Genomic DNA, 24669 nt, shown 5'->3' with positions numbered 1-24669 from the left:
CGGCAGACGGGCTGATATCGAGAAAGAGCTGATGCGAGTGCTCACGCTGGCTGCGGCGAGCCTCGGCCTCGAGTGGTCTGCACCAGCGCCCCCCTCTCGTTCCCGGCTGGATGGTAGCTTTCTGCCGGATGAGCGTATTTCTCCCAGCTCGAAGCCCGCCCCGTTTCTTCCTGAGCTTCATGAAGAAGTGGCGAAAGCTTGGAATGCTCCATTCTCGGCGTGAACTCGTTTGTCTGTTTCGCCAGCATTCTCCACACTGGACGATGCTAAAAACAGAGGCTACCAGTCACTTCCGCCGGTGGAACAGGCTATAGCAACGCACCTTTGCCCGCCCTCTGCTGGACGGCGGACGAAAGCGGCGTTGCCATCGAAAGCCTGCCGCATGACGTCATCGCTGCTCGCACAGATCTTTTCTGCTGCTGGGCAGGCTGCGTCTGCGCTACACACCATGGCCACGCTGCAGATTTTCCAGGGCGATCTCCTCGGCAAGCTGGATGAGATGGGGTCTGAAGCTATCTGCCTCGCGGATCTGAGGAGTGCTTCGGATCTTTCCCTCCGCGCTACTAAGTCCGCTGCGCAGGCCATGGGATGTGTTATGGCTTCCGCTACGGTGGCTGAGAGACATTTGTGGCTAACGCTTTCGGACATGGCGAATTCTGAGCGCGCTGTGTTCCTCGACGCCCCGCTGACTCCTGCTGGCCTCTTCGGATCGTCTGTCAACGAGTTTGTCGAGAGATTCGTCGAGGACCAGAAAGCATCACAGGCCTTTAAGCACTTCTTACCAAAGCGATCCGGTTCTGCAGCGAGTCGCGCTAGACCGGCCCCGCAAATCTCTCAGTCACGCCCCCCACCTCCAGCTGCTTCATCGCGACAGCGTCAGCAACGCAGCTCGGGACCCCGTTCTCGCTCTACCAGCTGTCGCCCCGCGCCGCAGGAGTCACGGCAGAGGATTACGGTGAAGCCGGAAGCCCCGAAGTCATCCTAGCACTTCTAGGAAAGTGCCGGTGTACGAGTTCCGCTGTGGCCGAGCTCTCACCCAAGCGCGCCGCTGTTGCAGTTCCAGGAATTGTGACTGTCGCGCGCGCTACATAGTAAACGTGCCCACTCCTCACACACGTCACACATGGCGCGCGGTTTCTGTAAAAACGAAACCCGTGCACGTACACTCTGCCCAGGCAGACAGCGAGTCGAAAGCAGTTAATGTGCACGCTTACAGCCCACAGTTACTCGCAGACATCACGAGTCCCACGGGACCCGTTCAGCCCTCCCTCAATCGGTTAAGCACTGTGGCGGGGTCGAGGATGAGCGATCTGCCCACTGTGATCAGCGCGCCCCCCGCCTCAAATGCTACAGGCGTAACGCCCATGGTGCAGCACATCGAAGCACCGCCGTTGCCCAGGCAACAGAGCGCGCTTCGCATCCAGCCCTTAGCCATTCATGCAGATGCATGGTCAGCGCTTCCAGGGGTTTCGGATTGGGTGCTAGACATTATAAAGAGAGGCTACTCGCTACAGTTTTTTTGACGCCCTCCGCGCTTTTCAGCGCATGTCGAAACTACGGTCAAAACAGAAGTAGCACACCTACTTCGGGCCGAAAAATAAAAACTGTTGAGCAAAGGGGCTGTGGAGCCTGTATCTCAAGCTCAAAGCGAAGGGGGGCTGTACAGCAGATACTTTCTAGTGCCCAAGAAAGACGGGGGTCTCAGGCCCATACTGGATCTAAGACAGCTGAACAAGGCATTGGTGAAACACAGTTTCAGAATGCTTACAACCAGGAAGCTCCTCGCGCATATTCGCAGAGGAGACTGGTTCATGTCAATAGATCTGAAGGACGCGTATTTTCAAATACAGATAGCGTCACGTCACAGGCGATACATGAGATTCGCCTTCGAGGGCCAGACATACCAGTTTACAGTCCTGCCGTTCGGCTTGTCCGTGGCTCCTCCTACGTTTATGAGGTGCATGGACGCAGCGCTCGCTCCTCTCAGACTCAGAGGCATGCGAGTGCTGAACTATTTGGACGACTGGCTGATTCTGGCTCAATCACGATCAGAGCTTGTGGAACACGGGGCCATTTTACTCGATCACCTCGAGAAACTCGGTCTCAGTGTCAACTGGACGAAGAGTTCGCTGAACCGCAGTCAGACGATACTGTTCTTGGGTATAGCTCTGGACCCACGTGCCATGACGGCGCGGCTGTCACCACAGCGCTGGGTCTCATGGCCTCAGCATCTCCAGTTCTTCGGTTGGAACTGCTCCGCATGCGCCCCCTGCAGTTCTGGCTGAGAGCGCGAGTGCCGCGCGGAGTGTGGATATCTGGTCGGCTGCGTATCAGGGTCAATCAGAGCTGCGTTACGGCCCTGGAACCCTGGACAGCGAACGACTGGTACCAATCAGGTGTAAGCCTGGGGACTTCCTCGAAAGTGAAGATGGTGTCGACGGACGCCTCCACTTCGGGATGAGGAGCGCTGCTCGAGGGCAGACCGTCCTTTGGCCTGTGGTCAGAACGGGAAAAGCTCCAACATATCAACTGTCTGGAAATGCTGGCAGTGGAGAACGCGCTGACACGTTTTTGTCCACGAATCAAAGGCCACCACGTCTTAGTCCGTTCAGACAACATGTCTGTGGTGTCCTACATAAATCGCCAGGGCGGTCTCGGGTCCTGAAACCTGTACAGGTTGGCGGAGCGCCTCCTGGTTTGGGCTCAGCGCAACTTGCGCTCGCTGAGGGCAGTTCATGTGCCTGGGCTACAGAATCTGGTTCCAGACAGGCTGTCCAGAAACAACATTCCCACGGGCGAATGGTCTCTACACCCGCAAACAGTCCAGCTGTTGTGGGAAAGATTTGGCAGGGCGGAAGTGGACCTCTTCGCGTCCCACGAAAACGCTCACTGCCCCGCGTTCTTTTCCAAGAACGAAAGCGCGCTGTCACGGAGATGGCCGTGCTGCCCGCTTTATGCTTTTCCCCCCGTCTCCCTCCTTCCGCAGGTGATAGAACGGGTGAGGGAAACGAGATGCTCAATACTGCTTGTAGCACCATTTTGGAAGAACCAACCATGGTTTCCAGATTTGATGCAGTTAGCACACGCTGCCCCGTGGCCAGTGCCGTTGAGGAGGGATCTCCTCTCGCAGGCCGGGGGCTCAATTTGGCACCCTCAACTGGAGTTGTGGTCCTTCCATGTGTGGGCGCTCAAAGGTTACCCGCTGATCTCTCAATGGTAGTGCTAAATACCATCACTCAGGCTAGAGCTCCGTCGACACGATGGCTGTATGCCTCGAAGTGGTCGGTGTTCTCCAGCTGGTGCACAGCTCGGGGATGTTCACCCCTTAGTTGTGAGGTGACAGAGGTTCTCTCCTTCCTACAGGAGCTGTTGGATAAGGGCAGAGCCCCCTCCACGCTCAAAGTGTAGGTGGCGGCTATCGCAGCGTTTTCTGAGACAGCGCTCGGTCAGTTAATAGGAAGAAACGATTTGGTCATCCGCTTCCTTAGAGGACCTAGGAGGCTGAATCGTCCCAGGCCTCCGTCAGTCCCTGTATGGGACTTCGCAACGGTTTTGGAGGCCATGAAAGATTCCCCTTTCGAGCCTATCCTAACGATTAGCCTCAAGCATCTGTCGTTCAAGACAGTGTTTTTGTTGGCTCTCGCTTCAGTGAAGCGTGTGGGTGACCTGCACGCGCTCTCGGTGAGCCCGTCGTGCTTGGAGTTTGGGCCTAATGACTCAAGGGTCATACTCAAACCTAGGCATGGTTATGTGCCGAAATCCCTCAACATGCCGTTTCGGGCTCAGGTTATTGCCCTGTCTGCCCTGTCGGTGTCAGGAGAGGATGGAGACTCGAGTCTTCTTTGCCCTGTTAGGGCTTTAAGAGCTTATGTGTCTCGCTCCGCTGTCTTTAGACGGACTGAGCTGCTGTTTGTCTCGTTCAGTGGACGTTCCAAAGGAATGGCTTTTTCGAGACAGAGCCTATCCAGATGGATAGTTGACGCCATAGCGTTAGCTTACGCTTCCAGGGGCCTTCAGTGCCCACTGGGCGTCAGAGCACACTCCACAAGAGGCGTCGCCTCGTTGTGGGCGTGGTCTACTGGGATCTCCTTGCAGGATATATGTATGGCGGCAGGTTGGGCCTCGCCGTCTACATTTATCAGGTTTTATAACCTGGAGGTTCCCACCTTGCAAGCAAGGTTGCTTTCGTTATAGTCGAATCAGGGCCCTGATTGGAACTCTGAGATCGCTAGCGTTATGCGCTGCCGACTGTTATATGGGCAGTATTGCGTGAGACCCACATTACCACATTGGTCAGGCCTTGCCTCGGCTGTGTGATGTCATATTGCCGCGTCTACGGACGCTGCTAAATATGGGACGGAGGGATCCCCCCCCCCCCCCTCCTGTCCTGGGCTCTCTGTGAGTCCCTCGGGTGACTGTGCACTGTAAATCCTGGGCGTTGCTTCCAGGTTTATTGGTGTGTGATCCCTGTGCGCACGGGTCTTTACATGGGGTTCACGTAGCGTCTTAGCTAAGACGCATTACGAGAGAACTCTCGTAAGAGAACGTACTTGGTTACTAACGTAACCTCGGTTCTCTCTAGAAGAGGGAACGAGTACTGCGTTCTCTGCCGTGCGTACGATTCACTCTGGTTCGCTTCGGCGATGAAATAAATCAGGTGAGTCAGCCTTTTCGAGCTCCTTTTATAGGGTTGGGCCACACCCGTTTCGGCGGGAAGTGGCAAGAAGCAGACCTTATTGGTCTGATGTTGCATCAGCCTACACTCGATAGGCTTGTGCAGTTGCCGCAGAGCAGCCAATTAGCGAGCGAGCTGTCTCGCCTATGGCTGTGTGCTGCTGCAAATGCGCTTTACAACAATTCAAAATTAAGGATAATTTTTTGCTTCAGTATTTCGTGAAAAGAGACTTTTCCCGTAGCGTCTTAGCTAAGACGCAGTACTCGTTCCCTCTTCTAGAGAGAACCGAGGTTACGTTAGTAACCGAGTACGATTTAAGTAGTTTTTTTTCCCTCTAAAAGACCATAATATTCATACGAAGTAAAATATTATTTATTCTAAAGACCGTTCTTAATCAATATATTTTCTTTAGAAGCATGCCAAAATATATCATGATGTTGATCAATATAATAATTTTCTGGCCTTTTCAACTCAATTTCACCATAAACAAAAGCTAAATTAGCTTTAATATGTGTTGTGGCAAACATTTGGTTGCTCTTGCTCACTAGAATTCACCATTGAGAGAACACCAGGTGAAATTAAAGGGTTAGATCAACCAAAAATAGCCCATTATTTACTCAACCTCAAGGCATTCTAGGTGTATATGACGTCCTCCTTTCAGACGAATCCAGTCAGATTTATAATTAAAACTGTCTTCGATCTTTCTAGCTGTTTAATGGCTGCAGTGCATCAGTCCAAAAGAAGTTAAATAAAGCGCATCCATTCATAATAAAAAGTGTCTCACGTGGATCCGAGGGGTGAACAAAGGCCTCCTGTCATGAATTTATCATTGAAATCATTCATTTAAAAAGCATTGTATTTGATTTATAAAAGTTTTATAAATATTTCAATATCTGTTGTCCACTTACATGATGTTCTTTGTGCTAATTTAAAGAAAACTTTCTATATAGGCTTTGCTTTGTTTTGTTATTGTATATATTTCTGCTCTTACAGTGGTGTTTGCATTTGTGTCGAAAGTTTTTTCACCTGCTTCACTGAATGACTGACTTACTGATCACTGCATCAAAAAATGCAAAAAAACAAAAGAAAGCAAAGTATGGTTAGTGAGTGGAATCTGGTCGAATTCTTATAGTTCTGCACACTGAAACTTTCTAAATGGTGAATGAACCGTAATGTTATGAAGCGTTGAGAATACTGTTTGTAAGCGAAAAAAAAAAAACTTTATTCAACAATTCCTTTGTCTCTCGAGCTCAGGGTATGCTGCGTATGCTCTTCTGTGTCAGCCACACACTGTGCTGTTTTCTTTCAAAGCAAAGCTAAATACATGTAGACACAGCGCATCCTTGTGGCGCGGCTGATACAGAAGACCATACACAGCATACGCTGACGTCGAGAGACACATAATAGAATTGTTGAATAAAGTTGTTATTTTTGTTTTCTTCGCTTACAAAAAGTATTCTCGTCACTTCATAATGTTACGGTTGAACCACTGATGGCAGATGGACTATTCTGGGGGTAAGTCGTTAATGACCAAATTTTAATATTGGGGTGGAGTATTCCCTTAACAATCCAATGTCAAGAAAAACAAACATTGGTTAAACAATTTTTTTTTACATTTTAAACCAGAAATCTTGATTATCAATCTGATCCGTATAAAAATGCATTGTTTTTTGCAATGTAAGTGTGACCCTTAATGTTATAAAGTGTTGTTGTATAGTAAGATTTTGATTTCTGTGTAGATGGATGATGGTGATCCGAAGTGCTACAGTCTCTGCCAGCAGAACCCGCTATCTGAACCGTACAGAACCGGACTGAACCACAGAGAACCTGCCATGTGAACCAGACCGAACCCCACAGAAACTGCCATCGGACCTGGACAGAAAAAAACATAAACCAACAGGCCCATGCAGGCATATAGGGAGCAACCATCTGTGTGTGTGTGTGTGTGTGTGTGTGTGTGTGCTTTTATGACAACGTCACTTTTTTGTGACTGAATTTTTTTTAATAGCATAGTTTCATAGTATGACATTAAAGGGGAATGTCACCATTTCACTTCTGAGCCTTTAAATAGACACCATTCAGTTCAAATATCAGCCTCAGGCAAGTGTTTTTTTGTTTTGTTTTGTTTTTTTCCCTAAATTAACAGAAAGTATATGTAAGGTGCTTAAACTTCATCAGTGACATTAAAGTTTTATTTTAAAGGGGAAAATCAGAGTAAAACAGCAAATGATAAAAGATTTCACACACCTGGACAGGTACAGAGATCACCATTGTGCCCTTAGGGACAGGTGCTGCTGGTGAGATTTCAGATGAAAGGTCCTTACAAATCCTTAGCGATAGAGACAAAAATTGCATTATGTGTTTCATAAAATTGCCTCAAATACTGAAAAGTGCTACTGTGTGTTCACAGGATGTGTTAGTGTTGGGTGAGAATAGGACATAAGGTTAACTGAGGTTTGTTATAAGGCCTATTTATAGCATGTGTTGACATACTAAAGTCCTGTATGTCTTGAGAAACTAAAAGGAAAAGTGTTAATAAAGGCTCAGAGGTGAAAAGAGGTGGAATTCCCCTTTAACCTCATGGCATTCCTCATAAACACAAAGGTGCTTTTTAATGTTTGCGCTTTGTCCTCTAGTGTAAAAAAAAAACAACACACATGAAAAAGCATTTCCTGCATTTTTTTAACTGGGCTTTTACAGAATCTCATTTTGTAAATGATATTTAATTGTAAGTGTCACTTGCTGCCTTTAAAATGAGGCAGATCATTTCAGTGCCATGGTTTTTATAGTACAGATTTCAATGTTTTAGGCTTTGTTTCTATCAGCTGAAATCATGTTGGGTGCCAGGAGCCAATGTGCCAAAATCATGATGAGTATTTCTGTTTGTTTCCATTTTGGACTGAATAATGTAAAAGCATGGCAAATTTGGAATTTAAAGGCAAGTTATAAAATACATTTCGTCAACATTCATCAACCGAAACTTATATTTAGAGTTCAAGTGCCATTAAGAGTATAACACACAAAAGGTAATTTATACTATGTTTGTTTCCATCACCATGTAAAATTTGATAATGAAGAAAGGATATTTTATTATTCAAGGTTGTAAGAATATTGACCCCCCTCACTGTCATTTTAGAAAAATAATTTTCACCAAACTAAGAAACATTCACCCATAGACAGCACCGTATAACCCACAACTGCATAATACAGGGTAGTTTAGTCCACAGGAGAGGTAAAGCTTTAAAATCTGCAGATAAACATGTTTTATTTGCCAAAACACTTCTAAAATGAATGGAAAAAGACAAAGAGAGAGAGTTTATTGGAAATGAAAGCAATAAAACCTCATTCCAGAGAGCGACTGACTTCTGTGGTCTTTCTGCATTTCACTGGTCAGCAGGAGAGGGCGATACTACATCATCAGTGTGAGGCCATTAACCAATAGAAAATCAAGAGCTGCACATTGTATTATATATAGGCCTATACACAGATATGCAATAATATATGATATTTTGGTGTATATGGGTGATTCTGTTTGGTTATAAAGAAAGTGAGAATAAGTAATTTCATCCACCAGGGTAGCAGAAAAACTGGTTGAATTAATGATTGATTGAATGAACTAACAAAGGAATAAATTAATGAATGTATATAAAAATATTAAATAAGAATCAAGAATTTGGCTAAAACACATCTCTTCCATCTTTATTTGCCCCCTTAAACTCTAGCGCTCTCTATTCTAATTCTATTCTTTAAAAAAAATAAATACAAACTTTAGACTTGCACTCTAATCATTCGCGCATTAACGATTTCTACTATGGCGAACTATTATCTCATTAATATGAATAGAATTACGCGCACGATGCGTAAAGGCTGGTTCATGAATAATGAATGGTTTTTTTGGAACCTTCACGTGGATATCAGCTTTGCTCATGAATATTAAGCAGTACGACTTGTTCGTAAAGTCGCTATCTGGACGGGGAGGGAGACGAGACGCGACGGGATTACGCCTGACTTCAGCGGCGCGTGTTAAATCCTCCCACAAACACACGGACATGAGACCATGACAGCACGGGAAAGCGTTTCATTTAGACCGCCAACACTTACCGGGGACTTTAAAGCACTGGAAACATGGACTAAAGCATTATCGCGTTCATCTGAACATGAGAGTTAACGACGGGACAAGCGGAGGGCTTTTAGGAAGGATTTGTATATCACAGGCGCTCGCAAAAGTAGTCGGGACAGCGGAGAAAACAGACTTTGAATGTTTTTAATAGAATATTTTACTCGTCTACTGGAAATTAATGAAAGTTTGTAGCTCGACATGTCAGTCTCGAGCCATGTGGAGACGCGTAAGTTCACCCGGGGGCTCGGTAAACCAGGCACGGCGGCGGAGCTGCGGCAGAGCGTGTCGGAGGCGGTCAGGACCTCGGTTTTAGTGGTAAGTTATGCCCGTTTGCGCGGTGGTGCAGCGGTTAAGAATTAGAACGTATTGCTGCTGGTTGCGGGCTCGAATCTCGGTCATAGGCGAGCTCGAGGTAAAATGCTTAACCTTAGATTACTGCAAGACACTGACCAAGTGAAACTTTGTATACAAATCAGGTAAAGGGTGATTTATCTATACTATTCTAACATGTTGGTTTTATGTCATTGCTGTCTCTCATCCTGTAGACCTAATGTAGATGAATTGTCTTAGAGTCAAATCAGGTAAATCAGGTGGTTGATTCTTTTGCCCAATTTTAAACTTTTGTTTTCTTATTAATTAATGGACTGTTCATAGACCACACAAGTATTTTTGTAAGACGAAGAAATAAGTGTTTTGTCATGTCTGTGTGTGTAATGTTGTCCTGAATGATGGATGCACATCTACCTATTGGGATGTGACATCTATCACAGCACCCTTATATAAGATCCTTCAGTATTATCACCAGCTTTTGCATTGCTCAATAGCTAATGACCCTCCTACATCACCAGCTCCTCCTCTTGTTTAGTCAGGAGTCTTAATTTCTAAAATGTTTACATCAAATTATTAATACATTTATGTTGGTCCTGTTCTGTTACCCCAGAGGGTTTATTGCTGCTCTCCCTGATCTCATCTATGCTAGGGTGCATGGATGTGCAGGGAGTTCTTGCCCAGAACATCTTTGACGATAGTGGCCCTGACAGAAATGGACTTCATCCAACTTGTTCACAGGGAAAGAGAGTCAGAAACACACCTGGTGGGATTTATTATTTCTGTACTAGAGAGACAGTGTATATCTGGAAGACTGTTTGAGTGAACATCTCTCCATCACAATCCAAACAGTGTGACTTAGTGGTGAATGATCTGGTTTGGTAATTAAAGGCATTTGGTTTAAATCCCACAAGGGTTGAGCCATGAACTGTCACCTGTATGCCCTTGAGTAAGACTTTTAACCTCATGGTACTGACCATGCGCTGTAAGTCACTTTGGATAAAAGCATCCGCTGAATGACTACTTAATTACTCCGTATTCTTGCACATTTCAGGTGTTCCGTCTCAAACCTATAGACATTTTCAAAAGGAAGTGATTTGAGTCCAGACTTGTGTGGATGAGTCATTGAGACTCAGGTTTTGTTGCATAAAACCACAAGCTGTTTTGTACTGAATAGCATGCTAGCATACTACTGTACCTAGTACTGTATATGCAGTATGCATACAGTGCAGAGAATGTACAGTTTCTGTAAACATGGAAAAACATTTGCCAAAATGTGATGTATACAGTAGAGCACAGTGCGTGAAATCAACCTAATCTTGTAAGAAACATAATTATTGAATACATTTGCCATTTCGTATGAATTTGTATTAAATTACCATTTTAGCCAAAATGTAAAATAGTTGCGAATTACCATGAAAGTGTATGTATGTTGTATTAAACAATGCATTGGTCTCTCCATTTCCAGAGAGATGAAAGAACCAGAATTTTCAATAATTATCATATTTGAAAGGTTTATTGTTCAACAATAATTCATTTCTGATTCGCATAGTATTTAAACTATATGGCAGTATACAGTGTACAAGTAAGAACTATGATTCCATTCTGAACACAGCCTGTGAGTTCAATCCCAGAATGCTCTGGCTGTGAGGTCTGAATCTGAGGATCAGAACTGTCAGAATTAACTCTCAATGAAGCATATGGTGGGACAATAATGTGTGTGTAACTCCAGTGAGCTCACACACACTTGCATTCCTGCATTATACATGTAAATATAATGAAATGCGACTCTGTGTTTGTAGAATAATGGATAGATTGTGTCACGGTTGTATGGTTTGTGCTCTGACAGGCCTCTGAACACAAATGAATTGTGCTTTGGGGTCGAGGGAGACCCACAGATGTGTGTTTACATGTGTAAACTCTAAGTATGGACACATACAATTTGCATTTCATCTTGAATCAGGTGTTCATCTATGAACCCACTCTGGACTATGGGATGAATTTCAAAAACAAGATTGTGAAATCCTCCCCTCAGATGTCTTCAAATAGATATAGTTAATTTTGTGTGTCATACATGAAACACAAAGAGGATTTTTACATTTTCTGAAGAAAATGTGAGTGGTGTGTGCCTGTGCAAAACTCAGTTCTAGGTTATTGTGGGTGATTGCTAGGCTGCTGTTAAATAGATTGCTTTTGACGTAAAGGCTCAAGTCAAAAGAATCAAGTCTTTACATATGGCTCAGGTTCCTTTTACAATGTCAGTCTATGCCCATTTGAGCATGTATCAACCACCAGATAAACATCAAGTGTTATTTCTTAGAAAAGTAACAATACAAAAAAAAGAAAAGATTCTTGAGGTATGGTTTATGTCCATCCATTTAATGATCTTGTAATCATTAAACATGAATGGGACTTTACTTCAGGAACCTGACTGTTGTACTGTGTGAGACTAGTGATGCTGACTTTAAACACAACTAGCACTGGTCAGTAAAACACCTGCTGTATTTCAAGAGTTAATGAGCACGTGTGTGATAGTCATCTGGCTAGATTTTGTATAGTTTCACTAATCATGGACTTTGTTCAGCTGGGCATTAATAGGCACTTAGTTGCTCTGAAAAACAAAAGGAAACCGTTACTTGTTATGTTTACCACCGACATTCACCACCAGTTTATACAGTCTGAAATATAAGCCTGATTTAATAAGCAGATCTGATTAAAAAAAAAAAAAAAACAGCCTGAATTGAACTTGGTGTATCATGAGTTCTGTGTTGGCACATCAAATATATGCTTTCATCATAAACTAGCATGAAAATCATCCAAGTTTGGCCTCACCCTCAAACCAATGATAAATCAACACGCATCACTCCTCCAACACACACCTGGTTCATGACATCATCAACACAAAAACATGCAGAAACCTGAGGAAGTCTTGCTAATGTTCTTACTAGAATGTTAGCCGTTCATTCTTTGAGCGTGTTCATATAAACTGAACTGTTGTCCAGCTGTCTGACACTGATGAACTCATGTGTTTATGACATCTGAAGAGCGATGTGTTGCGACTCTATTGTCTGCATGGTGCTGTTGGTAATTGTGGGAGTGAATTGGGCAAGAGATGGAGATGAGGGACTGGTCATCCTGGTTCCCACTGATTTGTCTCTGCCAGTGTTAGAGCAGCATTGTTCAGAGTGACCTTCTCCACGGCACTTCCTTCCCTTTTAAACACATTCATCCAGATCACATTACAGCTGCCCACAGGCGCTCAGGAGAGCTGCTCTGATGAAGTCCAGCCTCTGCTTCACACCCTGCATGGAAACACACACACACACACACACACACACACACACAGAGAGAGAGAGAGAGAGAGAGAGAGAGAGAGTCTGTTTGATGTTGAGGGGAATTCACCTGTAAGAAAACCTGCTTGGTTTTCATCATTGTATGCCTACCATGGTATTCCTGGAATGCCACAGTGCTGCTTTGTAAGGGTTGTAAGTTTAAGATTGGATTGAACATGTTATATGATCATGTGATTTTTAAAAAATAATAATTTTGGGGTCAGGATTGTACAGTGTGTCAAGCATTACAGGCTGAAATGACACTCACCCACTAAATCTGCCATTATATAAAACAGACAAGTAGAAAACTGCATATATACTGAGGTTGAGAAACTTTCCCTTAGCTGAGTATTAGCCTAATATGTGCAGAATATTTTTTTTCTTTAATATTTTTTACACATTCTTTAATATTACTCTTTTCCACATTTAAAACAATAGTGAAGCATCATGAAACTGTTAAATAACACAAATAAAAAATGTAAGTATTTTGTAATCAGTAATGATGAATAGATGAATGAGTAGGATCATAAAAAATCTAATCTGTTTTATTATGTCAACACTTCCTGTGTTTGTAGGTGTGTGTGTGTGTGTTGTGTACGCTGTGTAATTGATTACAGGTAGATGTAGTATTTTTGAATGTGGTTTGGTGTAGCAGTTCTGTACACTATCAAACCACAGGCTTTTCCTAAGGAAATGACTGCACATGTATCTACAGTTTGTTGTGTTTTTTGGTCTTAAATTGGATGAAACCTGTATGGTTGACTAAGTTAGGCTTGTATGTTGTTAACAAACATCATGAGATTAGTGCTATGACAACATCTGTTTGTCAAGGAGGTACAACACAACAGAGAGAACCAAGCCCCCCCTGTCTCTCTCTTTATGTCTTTCTGTCTCTCGCTCATCTGTAATAGATCTGTTATTGGTCTGTGAGGTTTCCATAACAGTGTAGTTCAGCAGAACAGTCTGGATGAGCTGCAGACAGTTGTCTGAGCGCTGAGCTCTTCTCAAGGACAGTAACACACACACACACACACACACACACACACACACACACACACACACACACACACACACACACACACATGTGTAGACACACACTGTCTAAACAGTCAAATGAGTATGACTACTGTACCATTGATTTGAATATGGTGGTTTGGAATGTAATATCTGTCCTGGAGCATCAGCACTGAGGAGAAACAGAAGTTCAGATGTCGTTGTGTAAAGATTGTAAATGTAGTGTACGATACAAAGTGGTGACTGTCAGTTTGTGCACGTATGACAGGATTTTTCAAAAAAAATTAAGACAAGACGTAGTCAGCCAGATGATGAACATTATTAACAGCAATTATTATATGATGCAGTCACAATATTTGTTAGTTCTGTTTGTTGATTCAGGGTTAGTATCATCTGGGGTCCTCTGAGGGTCCGCATCATCTCTTCTCAGGTGTTCTGGATCCAGACTGGAGCTTGTGTAAATCCTAGTTCCTGTGGCAAAACATAGAAACAAACAGAGACAGCATTAGCATAGCTGCTGTTCCAACAAAGTAAAATTAATTAGTTTAACCCAAGCTAAAGAATAAGAATGCACATTTGATCAGATACAACTATACTCACAATTTAAGAGGTGCATTATTGAATACTTGGCGAAAGAGATGCGTTTTTAATCTAGATTTAAACAGAGTGTGTCTGAACCCTGAACATTATCAGGAAGGCTATTCCAGAGTTTGGGAGCCAAATGTGAAAAAGCTCTACCTCCTTTAGTGGACTTTGCTATCCTAGGAACTACCAAAAGTCCAGTGTTTTGTGACCTTAGGGAGCGTGATGGGTTGTAGCATGGTAGAAGGCTAGTTAGGTACGCAGGAGCTAAACCATTTAGGGCCTTATAGGTAAGTAATGATAATTTGTAACTGATACGGAACTTAATAGGTAGCCAATGCAGAGACTGTAAAATTGGGATAATATGATCATATTTTCTTGACCTGGTAAGGACTCTAGCTGCTGCATTTTGGACTACCTGTAGCTTGTTTATTGAAGAAGCAGGACAACCACCTAGAAGTGCATTACAATAGTCCAGTCTAGAGGTCATGAATGCATGAACTAGCTTTTCTGCATCAGAAACAGATAACATGTTTCTTAGCTTGGCAATGTTTATAAGATGGAAGAATGCAGTTTTTGCAACATTGTAAAAAAAGACAAAAAAAAATTGATTTCTAAAAATAATTTGAAAATGATTTTTAAATGCATTAATAGGAAAATTCACTCAAAAAAGAAAATCCTCATCATTTACTTACCCTCAAGTTGTTCCAAACCTGTATGAGTTTTTTTCTTTGATATTTTTGAAGAATGTTGGTGACCAAGCAGCTGATGTTACCATCAGCTGTTTGGTAACCAGCATTCTTCAAAATACCTTTTTGTTCAGGTGAGGTGTGTTATGTAGGAATAGGGGTGTCTTGGTTGTCTATGATACATATGTCCAGCATTAACACACTTCACTCTTCTAGCAAACACACACACGCACAGAGTCTTGCTGTCTGATGGTTTAGCACACACTCATATCATGGATGTAGATTTCGTCCAGAAGTATTTGACGTAGGTTTGCACATGATGAGTTGCTCAGTCGGATGAGGGTTCAGTTTAGACTTGTCTCACAGATACAGTCTTAAGCCAGAGTTATTTCCCCCCATACTTTCTCTCCATTCTCACTCTCTCACACTCTCACACACACCCTGTGATATCTTTCCCACACAGTCAGTCAGTATCCTCAGCACAGGTTCAGCCTCGGACAGCACATCCTCCATCTAATCACAAGCTCTAATCTCATTAGCTGGCTTTACACCACTTCCAGGAGGCAGAACACACAAGTTTTTACCAGTCTGCTGTTGCAACAAATACATGATCCTTACAAGAGAAGTACACTTCAGGTATAAATGTAATTTGTTTTCCAAGTATGTTCCAATAAGCATACCTTATGTACTAAGTATATCCAGTGTAAGTATACTTGTAAGCAGAGTGTGATTTGTGGGGTCTCTGCTGAATCATATTTTTTACCGGTAGGGATAAAAAATGATCCTGGTTCACGCGCCTCAATCCATACAGCACTTCACAGAAAGTCAGCGAGTGTCATCTCATAGTGACAGTATGACGTTAATACACACCGTTTTTGCTCGGTATTTGCAGATATTGTAAATAAACTTAATTAAACAATTAATAAATGGGCTGTCTTATGAGACTGAACACAGAAGTTCACCGTCACTGTAATGTGAGAATTGATCATTCAATATTGACTGATGGATCGGCAGAGAACCATCTTTCTGCAAGTCAATAAGAAATTATGGTTCTATTCTATTTAAAGAAATATGAGGTAAACGTGTGAATACATAGCCTAATGTGTGCACTTTTGAAGTAAAGTTAGTTTGTATGTTGTCTAGCGTATCACTGACCAGAAATATACAGGTGCATCTCAAAATTTCAATTATTCAATTATTATTGAATTTCAATAATTCAACTCAAATTGTGAAACTAGTGTATTAAATCAATTCAATGCATACAGACTGGAGTAGTTTAAGTCTATAGTTCTTTTAATTGTGATGATTTTGGCTCACACTTAACAAAAACCCACCAATTCACCATCTCAACAAATTAGAATATGGTGACATGCCAATCAGCTAATTAACTCAAAACACCTGCAAAGGTTTCCTGAACCTTCAAAAGGGTCTCTCAGTTTGGTTCACTAGGCTATACAATCATGGGGAAGACTGCTGATCTGACAGTTGTCCAGAAGATAATCATTTACACCCTTCACAAGGAGGGTAAGCCACAAACATGTATTGCCGTGTCAAGAAATTTGGCTACAGTTGTTGTATTCCTCTTGTTAAGCCACTGCTGAACCACAGACAACGTCAGAGGCGCCTTACCTGGGCTAAGGAGAAGAAGAACTGCACTGTTGCCCAGTGGTCCAGAGTCCTCTTTTTAGATGAGAGCAAGATTTGTATTTCATTTAGAAACCAAGGTCCTAGAGTCTGGAGGAAGGGTGGAGAAGCTCATAGCCCAAGTTGCTTGAAGTCCAGTGTTAAGTTTCCACAGTCTGTGATGATTTGGGTTGCCATGTCATCAGCTGGTGTTGGTCCTTTGTGTTTTTTGAAAACCAAAGTCACTGCACCTGTTTACCAAGGACCAGGACTTACCAGGACTTCATACCTCTTTCAGCTGATCAGTTTTTTGAAGATGCTGATTTCATTTTCCAGCAGGACTTGGCACCTTCCCACACTGACAAAAGCACCAAAAGTTGGTTAAATGACCATGGTGTTGGTGTGCTTGACTGGCCAGCAAACTCACCAGACCTGAACCCCAGAGAGAATCTATGAGATATTGTCAAGAGGAAAATGAGAAACAAGAGACCAAACAATGCAGATGAGCTGAAGGCCACTGTCAAAGAAACCTGGGCTTCCATACCACCTCAGCAGTGCCACAAACTGATCACCTCCATGCCACGCTGAACTGAGGCAGTAATTAAAGCTAAAGGAGCCCCTACCAAGTATTGGGTACATGCACAGTAAATCAACATACAATTCACAAAATGTTTTTATTATTATTATTATTATTATTATTGGTCTTATGAAGTATTCTGATTTGTTGAAAGAGTGAATTGGTGGGTCTTTGTTAAATGTGAGCCAAAATCATCACAATTAAAAGAACCAAAGACTTAAACTACTTCAGTCTGTGTGCATTGAATTTATTGAATAAACCAGTTTCACAATTTGAGTTGAATTAATGAAATAAATCAACTTTTCCAAGACATTCTAATTTATTGAGCTGCACCTGTAAATACACACACATACGGTATGTAATTAGAAAAGGTTTACATGTATAAATTTATATTAATATAATTTATATTATAGATAAATATAATTAATGTATAAAACATAGTTTTCTTAAATATATACTGTACAGTACATTCTTGTGTGCGTTTTTAAGACATCTGTTCATCTTCAAAACATGATGCAAACTGCAAGTGCAAAAAGACATTGTAATATTAATCCATATGAATCAAGATGTTTTATTTAAAGTCTTCTGAAGACATGATTTCTTTATATGATTTATTTTAGGCTTTTATTTGCATATAAACCTTGATCGACACAAATACATACAGCATAGCAAATCAAATATCATAAGCAGAAGCTGATGAGAGAAAAACACAGAAATGACAAGTGATATTATAATGTCTATTTGTTTTCCAAAGATGAATCAAAAGACATGAGGGTGATGAAATGTTAAAATTAAATGTTAAAATTTTCATTTTAATTTTTGGGTGAACCGTATGATTAAACACTAACTGAAATTGGCATTTTCAACAAATGCAATTTCTGTAATCTGAGATGTTTACAAAAAACAACAACAACAAAAAAAAAAAAATCAGCTGGGCATAATATGTGATCTATAGTAATATGATTACATTAGTAAGGGCTGAAACATTCTACTGTAACAACAGATCCATTTATTAAGAAGGAATACAGTGTCAGTCAGTGCTTCAGTTTTTGCAAACTAAAAGACAATTATAGCAACTTCCACATCCCACAGAGCTCTGTCCCGGCCCGTACAAGACCTGAGTCAGACAGACAACTGATTGAGCTCCTCAGACGCCTCCAGCACCTCCACTGACAGGACCAAACAAAGACCTGTGCTGCAGACACACGCACGCACGCGCACACACACACAAACACACACACACACACACACACACACTGGTTTCCATGTTTTATGGGGAATCTCTAGGCATATAGATTTTTATAGTATACAGACTGTATTTTTTTATCCCCTAACCCGAATCCTACACCTAAAACTACCCCTAACACAAAACTTTCAGCTATTTTAGATTTTCCAAAAACTTCATTCTGTATGATTATAAGCTGCATGGGAACTAAAAACATGTCCCCATAAGGTCAAAATGTGCTGTTGTAACTGTCCTTGTGGGGACATTTTGACTCTATAATGTAGGGAATACCAGGAACACACACAGGGAGGGTCTGATTTATGTAACCTCGTGTGTGTGTGTGTGTGTGTGGATAGATCGATAGATCAACTCTTTCATTGTATAAATGAATTTAAAACAAAAGTAAGTGTACCTCACACTCTTCTTCTCTCTTTGTTTGTTTGATTTGGTCCTGAAAGTGTGTGTGTGTGTGTGTGTGTGTGTGTGTGTGTGTGTGTGTGTGTGTGTGTGTGTGTGTGTGTGGATAGATCGATAGATCAACTCTTTCATTGTATAAATGAATTTAAAACAAAAGTAAGTGTACCTCACACTCTTCCTCTCTCTTTGTTTGTTTGATTTGGTCCTGAAAGTGTGTGTGTGTGTGTGTCTGACAAAACAGGGGCTTATAAACTCTGTGACCAAAGGTCATATTTACTTGTTTTTCTCTGCAGCCACTGTACAGTCATAAAAAATCTAATCCTTTGTCGAAAGCTCTTCCCTCATTCAAGGAATCAGTGCCTGAATATAGACTTTAATCACACAAACTCCAAGCTTTCATCCCTCTCAGCCACTTATTGTCTTTCTCTTTTTTTTAGGCTCTTCTTCGTGACATTTGTGTTTCTAACTCAGATTTAGATCTTTCTGTTTTTTTACCATTCTTCCCTGGGATTGTTTTCGATGGTAACATCACTATAGTTAGTGTTTACTCTGTGAGTCAGTTTGCTGGTCTGGAGAGGGTAACACTGGCCCTTTGCGCTCTTTCAGAGATCTGGGAAGAGTTTTACTGCGCTGCATGTCTGAATCTGATAGCAGTGAGTTTAGGCCGCCTCAAGGCCGTCTCACGTGACTGACGTCAGTGCTGCCCAGTGCACTGAACTCTACAGAGGGCAGCATCTGATACTGCATTACACCACGCTGTGAGACCAACGAGTGCTTTTACACTCAAAGTTCAAGCTATTTCAATATTTAATCTGTTTGGTGCTGGTCTTTCAAAGCAAAATCAGGAATAATGTAATGCATGTCTGTCTGTTCAATGACAGGTCCAAATTTGGAACCAAGTTTGCGATTTTTCACTCATGATTCCTGACATTTGTGATACACATTTCTTTCATGGCCAACATTAAGTTTTTCAGCAATTGGAGCTACAGTAGCTCTTCTGTGTGATTCTGACCAGACGGCTTGGCCTTCACTCCTCACATGACCCTGACACCAGTTCACCGGTTGTCCTATCTTGCACCACTTTGCTAACCACTGCATACTGGAAACGCCCCACAGGACTTGAGGTTTCGGAGGAGCTCTGATCCGGTCATCTAGCAATCACTATTTGGCTCTTGTCAAAGCCACTTTTCACAGGCCCATTTCTCCCAACCCAACATATGCTGCGCATCTCTGGTAAACCTGACCATACTATTTTAATGCTAAAAAAATTATCTTTATTATTTGGCCATTTCGTTATGACAGAAATATTACAGCTACTGTAATTTCTTGCATGTGTACATCGAAACTTTAACGATGTGAGGTAACGTTAAACTCTGAGTGAGGGTTTGAGCTTTTATTTTTAAATCGTCATGAACAGTTAGCATATTGCGAAATATATTTTCTCCTGTGTTTGTGTAGGAAAAATTATAATGATAAATGATAACAGTTTGTGTGGAGCTGCTCTGTGACCTACACACATGTAAATAAATAAAACACATATATTAATCCTGCAGCCATTGGCGGACAGAGTACACAGCTTCATTACTTGAGTAAAAGTACAGATACCCCTTGCTAAATTTTACTCAAGTACAACCCGAATTCCGGAAAAGTTGGGACGTTTTTTAAATTTTAATAAAATGAAAACTAAAGGAATTTAAATCACATGAGCCAATATTTTATTCACAATAGAACATAGATAACGTAGCAAATGTTTAAACAGAGAAATTTTACACTTCTATCCACTTAATTAGCTCATTTAAAATTTAATGCCTGCTACAGGTCTCAAAAAAGTTGGCACGGGGGCAACAAATGGCTAAAAAAGCAAGCAGTTTTGAAAAGATTCAGCTGGGAGAACATCTAGTGATTAATTAAGTTAATTGATATCAGGTCTGTAACATGATTAGCTATAAAAGCTTTGTCTTAGAGAAGCAGAGTCTCTCAGAAGTAAAGATGGGCAGAGGCTCTCCAATCTGTGAAAGACTGCGTACAAAAATTGTGGAAAACTTTAAAAACAATGTTCCTCAACGTCAAATTGCAAAGGCTTTGCAAATCTCATCATCTACAGCGCATAACATCATCAAAAGATTCAGAGAAACTGGAGAAATCTCTGTGCGTAAGGTACAAGGCCGGAGACCTTTATTGGATGCCCGTGGTCTTCGGGCTCTCAGACGACACTGCATCACTCATCGGCATGATTGTGTCAATGACATTACTAAATGGGCCCAGGAATACTTTCAGAAACCACTGTCGGTAAACACAATCCGCCGTGCCATCAGCAGATGCCAACTAAAGCTCTATCATGCAAAAAGGAAGCCATATGTGAACATGGTCCAGAAGCGCCGTCGTGTCCTGTGGGCCAAGGCTCAATTAAAATGGACTATTTCAAAGTGGAATCGTGTTTTATGGTCAGACGAGTCCAAATTTGACATTCTTGTTGGAAATCACGGACGCCGTGTCCTCCGGGCTAAAGAGGAGGGAGACCTTCCAGCATGTTATCAGCATTCAGTTCAAAAGCCAGCATCTCTGATGGTATGGGGGTGCATAAGTGCATACGGTATGGGCAGCTTGCATGTTTTGGAAGGCTCTGTGAATGCTGAAAGGTATATAAAGGTTTTAGAGCAACATATGCTTCCCTCCAAACAACGTCTATTTCAGGGTAGGCCTTGTTTATTTCAGCAGGACAATGCAAAACCACATACTGCAGCTATAACAACAGCATGGCTTCGTCGTAGAAGAGTCCGGGTGCTAACCTGGCCTGCCTGCAGTCCAGATCTTTCACCTATAGAGAACATTTGGCGCATCATTAAACGAAAAATACGTCAAAGACGACCACGAACTCTTCAGCAGCTGGAAATCTATATAAGGCAAGAATGGGACCAAATTCCAACAGCAAAACTCCAGCAACTCATAGCCTCAATGCCCAGACGTCTTCAAACTGTTTTGAAAAGAAAAGGAGATGCTACACCATGGTAAACATGCCCCGTCTCAACTATTTTGAGACCTGTAGCAGAAATCAAAATTGAAATGAGCTCATTTTGTGCATAAAATTGTAAACTTTCTCAGTTTAAACATTTGCTATGTTATCTATGTTCTATTGTGAATAAAATATTGGCTCATGTGATTTGAAAGTCTTTTAGTTTTCATTTTATTAAAATTTAAAAAACGTCCCAACTTTTCCGGAATTCGGGTTGAACAAGTAAAAGTACTATAGTCCAATGCCTACTTAAGTAAAAGTACTGAAGTACTTTTTAAAAGTACTTGAGTATCAAGAGTACAAGAGTACATTTTCTAAACATTGCATTACTACTGCCACAGTGCTTACATTTATGTACAGAATCGTCCTACATGAAGTTAAGAAAAATGTTAATGTTAATATCTTAAAGTATGTAAGAAGAATTGAAAGTAAAATCAAGTAATTTTCATCTTTTTACCATGTTGCTTTATTTAACATTTCTATAATGGATTTTTTGCACCCACATTTGAACCTGACTGTGTTAAACGCACCACATATTCAAGATCAAAGCAAATGCTCAAGAACAAAGCAAATGCTCATCTTACATTAATATGTAATATCAGAAAAGAACATTTAGCTAACAATTGTGTGTGCATGTGCAATTTTCATCAATCAAATCAATAAACCTAAACCAGCAAAGAAGGCAATATAGCAATGTTCTGACACACCTCTGAACCTGACCGTGTTATACACGCAGCATAGAAAGAAAATCAGCTAATCAGCTGTGTTTAGGTCAGTGTACAAAGAAAGGAAAAATAAAATTCAGCTCATTTGAGTGACAGTATTTAAGCCCCTTCCTCTCACACTGACATACAGGCAAAGGCAGGAGAAAATACTTTAAGCTAAATAACACCATTCTCACACACACACAATCTATGTGTGACAACTCTCTGTGTGTGTGTACTGTGCTTCAGTCTTTGGCAGAAAGCTGAAGGTGATTGCTGATAGGCGGTCCCAATCAGTGGCGCCTGCACAATCCAGTCACGTTTGAGAGGGAAACAACAAATTGAGGGTTTCCGAGATTTTTCTTTTTTCCTTTTTTTCCGTCCACATGGAGACGCGTTTTGGAAGAGTGAAACCGTTGTTATTTTAAACCATGCTTTACATGGATTCATATCCATGGAATACCACATTTCCTGTGTTTTGCCGGTTACTCGACAAGAGCAAATTGCAGTCGAGGATTTTGTTCAGTCGAGTACTTGAATTAAATCGATTAATCGTGACAGCCCTATAGACTAGTGCCATTATAAAGTTATTCTCTTCACCTCTCAGTGGTTTTAATGTTGTGACTGATCAGAGTATTGTCAATCTGTCTGAGGTACTTTGGGTCGTTTACACATTCATGTTTTTATTATTATATTTATTATTGTTCTCTGTACACATGTACACATGCATCTCATTTTTTTCAGCATCTCATATCATGAGCGCAGAGTTTTTTTAAATGCCATGTCAAATTCAAAATAGTTCAGCATTGAAGAGCTTGAAAAACGGGTCCTGTGTGAATATATCCTAACTCTTTTTCTGCTTCCTGTTCATGGCTGTGGTTTGGCAAGGTGAGTTACTAACAAAATAGTAAGGAGGTACTTCAAAATGTAATGTAACTATGTAATTATACATATATATGTAATGTGTGTGTGTATATATATATATATATATATATATATATCTACCATATATATATATCTACCATATATCAAATTAATCCAAAGTTTGTGCTTGCTTTCTCCTTTCCGAGACACTATAAATAGTGCCAGAACAACGCTGTGTCAATGCATAACTACAGTTTTATTTATTAAAGAAAATGTACATGATGCTTGCCTATATAAAAGTTCCAGTTACTGTTTTTTGTAATTTCTTAGGAGAAAAATGATAAGTCAGATTGTTTGGAAAAGTGAGAGCAGATCTGACCTCATGATATCTGTAGTATATAAAAAAACCATATCTCAGTCAAGGACTGTCTCACTAGAGTTGATCAGCTTTAATGAAGCTCTCTCTGCCAGTTACGCTGCATGCCTCACATTCCTCCACGTGTGTGTGTGTGTGTGTGTGTGTTTATAGGCAGACGGTCAGCATCATGTGTGTGTGTGCTAGGTGTGGATGTTTAAGACATATTTCTCCGTGTGATTTGATTTAAATGAGTTATTAATGGAATGCACAAAACAGTCACGACTGCACGCAACATCTTTTCTTTTTTTCTTTTTTTTCGTTCTTGTTGATTTATGTTTAGGTGGAGCTCTGACCACAGCTTTCTGGAAAAGAAAATAAAACCCATTATGTCAGGACTCTGAAATGCTGAGCCACCACCGCCCACCAGATAAAGACCACACTCACAATGTTTAGATCTGTCAGATAGGGCTTTATTTAATTCTTTATTTTACTTGAGTTTTTTGGGTTTATGCCACAATTTCACAGAGTAAGTTCTGCCAAGACCAAAAGTTTGGACACACCTTCTCATTCAAAGAGTTTTCTTTATTTTCATGACTATGAAAATTGTAGATTCACACTGAAGGCATCAAAACTATGAATTAACACATGTGGAATTATATATGGAGTTATATACATAACAAAAAAGTGTGAAACAACTGAAAATATGTCATATTGTAGGTTCTTCAAAGTAGCCACCTTTTGCTTTGATTACTGCTTTGCACACTCTTGGCATTCTCTTGATGAGCTTCAAGAGGTAGTCACCTGAAATGGTCTCCCAACATTCTTGAAGGAGTTCCCCGAGAGATGCTTAGCACTTGTTGGCCCTTTTGCCTTCTGTCTGCGGTCCAGCTCACCCCTAAACCATCTCGATTGGGTTCAGGTCCGGTGACTGTGGAGGCCAGGTCATCTGGCGCAGCACCCCATCACTCTCCTTCTTGGTCAAATAGCCCTTGATGCCTTCAGTGTGACTCTACAATTTTCATAGTCATGAAAATAAGAAAACTCTTTGAATGAGAAGGTGTGTCCAAACTTTTGGTCTGTACTGTATATATATATATATACATATATATGTATGTATGTAATGTAGGCCTATGTGATGTATATATGGGC

At 41.4% G+C, this 24669-nt stretch overlaps 2 protein-coding genes across 5 annotated transcripts in view; both read left to right on the top strand.

The window, feature by feature from the left end:
• Positions 1-8030, top strand: part of LOC132094899 (FERM, ARHGEF and pleckstrin domain-containing protein 1-like) — a 52281-nt gene extending 44251 nt beyond the window's left edge. Inside the window, exons 26-27 of one of the 2 annotated variants that reach the window (XM_059499557.1) lie at positions 6415-6789; positions 7018-8030. In XM_059499557.1, coding sequence (XP_059355540.1) covers positions 6415-6490 — 76 coding nt within the window. In that variant the 3' untranslated portion in view covers positions 6491-6789; positions 7018-8030. Of the gene's footprint in view, positions 1-6414; positions 6800-7017 lie in introns of both variants that reach the window. The other variant, XM_059499556.1, reaches the window with a different exon arrangement.
• A 606-nt stretch (positions 8031-8636) lies between these two features.
• The window catches only part of LOC132094897 (dedicator of cytokinesis protein 9-like), a 95778-nt gene continuing 79745 nt past the window's right edge, over positions 8637-24669 (top strand). For all 3 annotated transcript variants that reach the window (XM_059499554.1, XM_059499553.1, XM_059499552.1), the window contains exon 1: positions 8637-9110. In XM_059499554.1, the coding sequence (XP_059355537.1) occupies positions 8994-9110 (117 nt within the window). In that variant the 5' untranslated portion in view covers positions 8637-8993. The remainder of the gene's footprint in view (positions 9111-24669) is intronic.

This window comes from Carassius carassius, chromosome 19, assembly GCF_963082965.1.
Source record: "Carassius carassius chromosome 19, fCarCar2.1, whole genome shotgun sequence".
NCBI lineage: Eukaryota > Metazoa > Chordata > Actinopteri > Cypriniformes > Cyprinidae > Carassius > Carassius carassius.
Note: the sequence above shows the minus strand (reverse complement) of the source record. Positions and strands in the feature narration are given on the sequence as shown.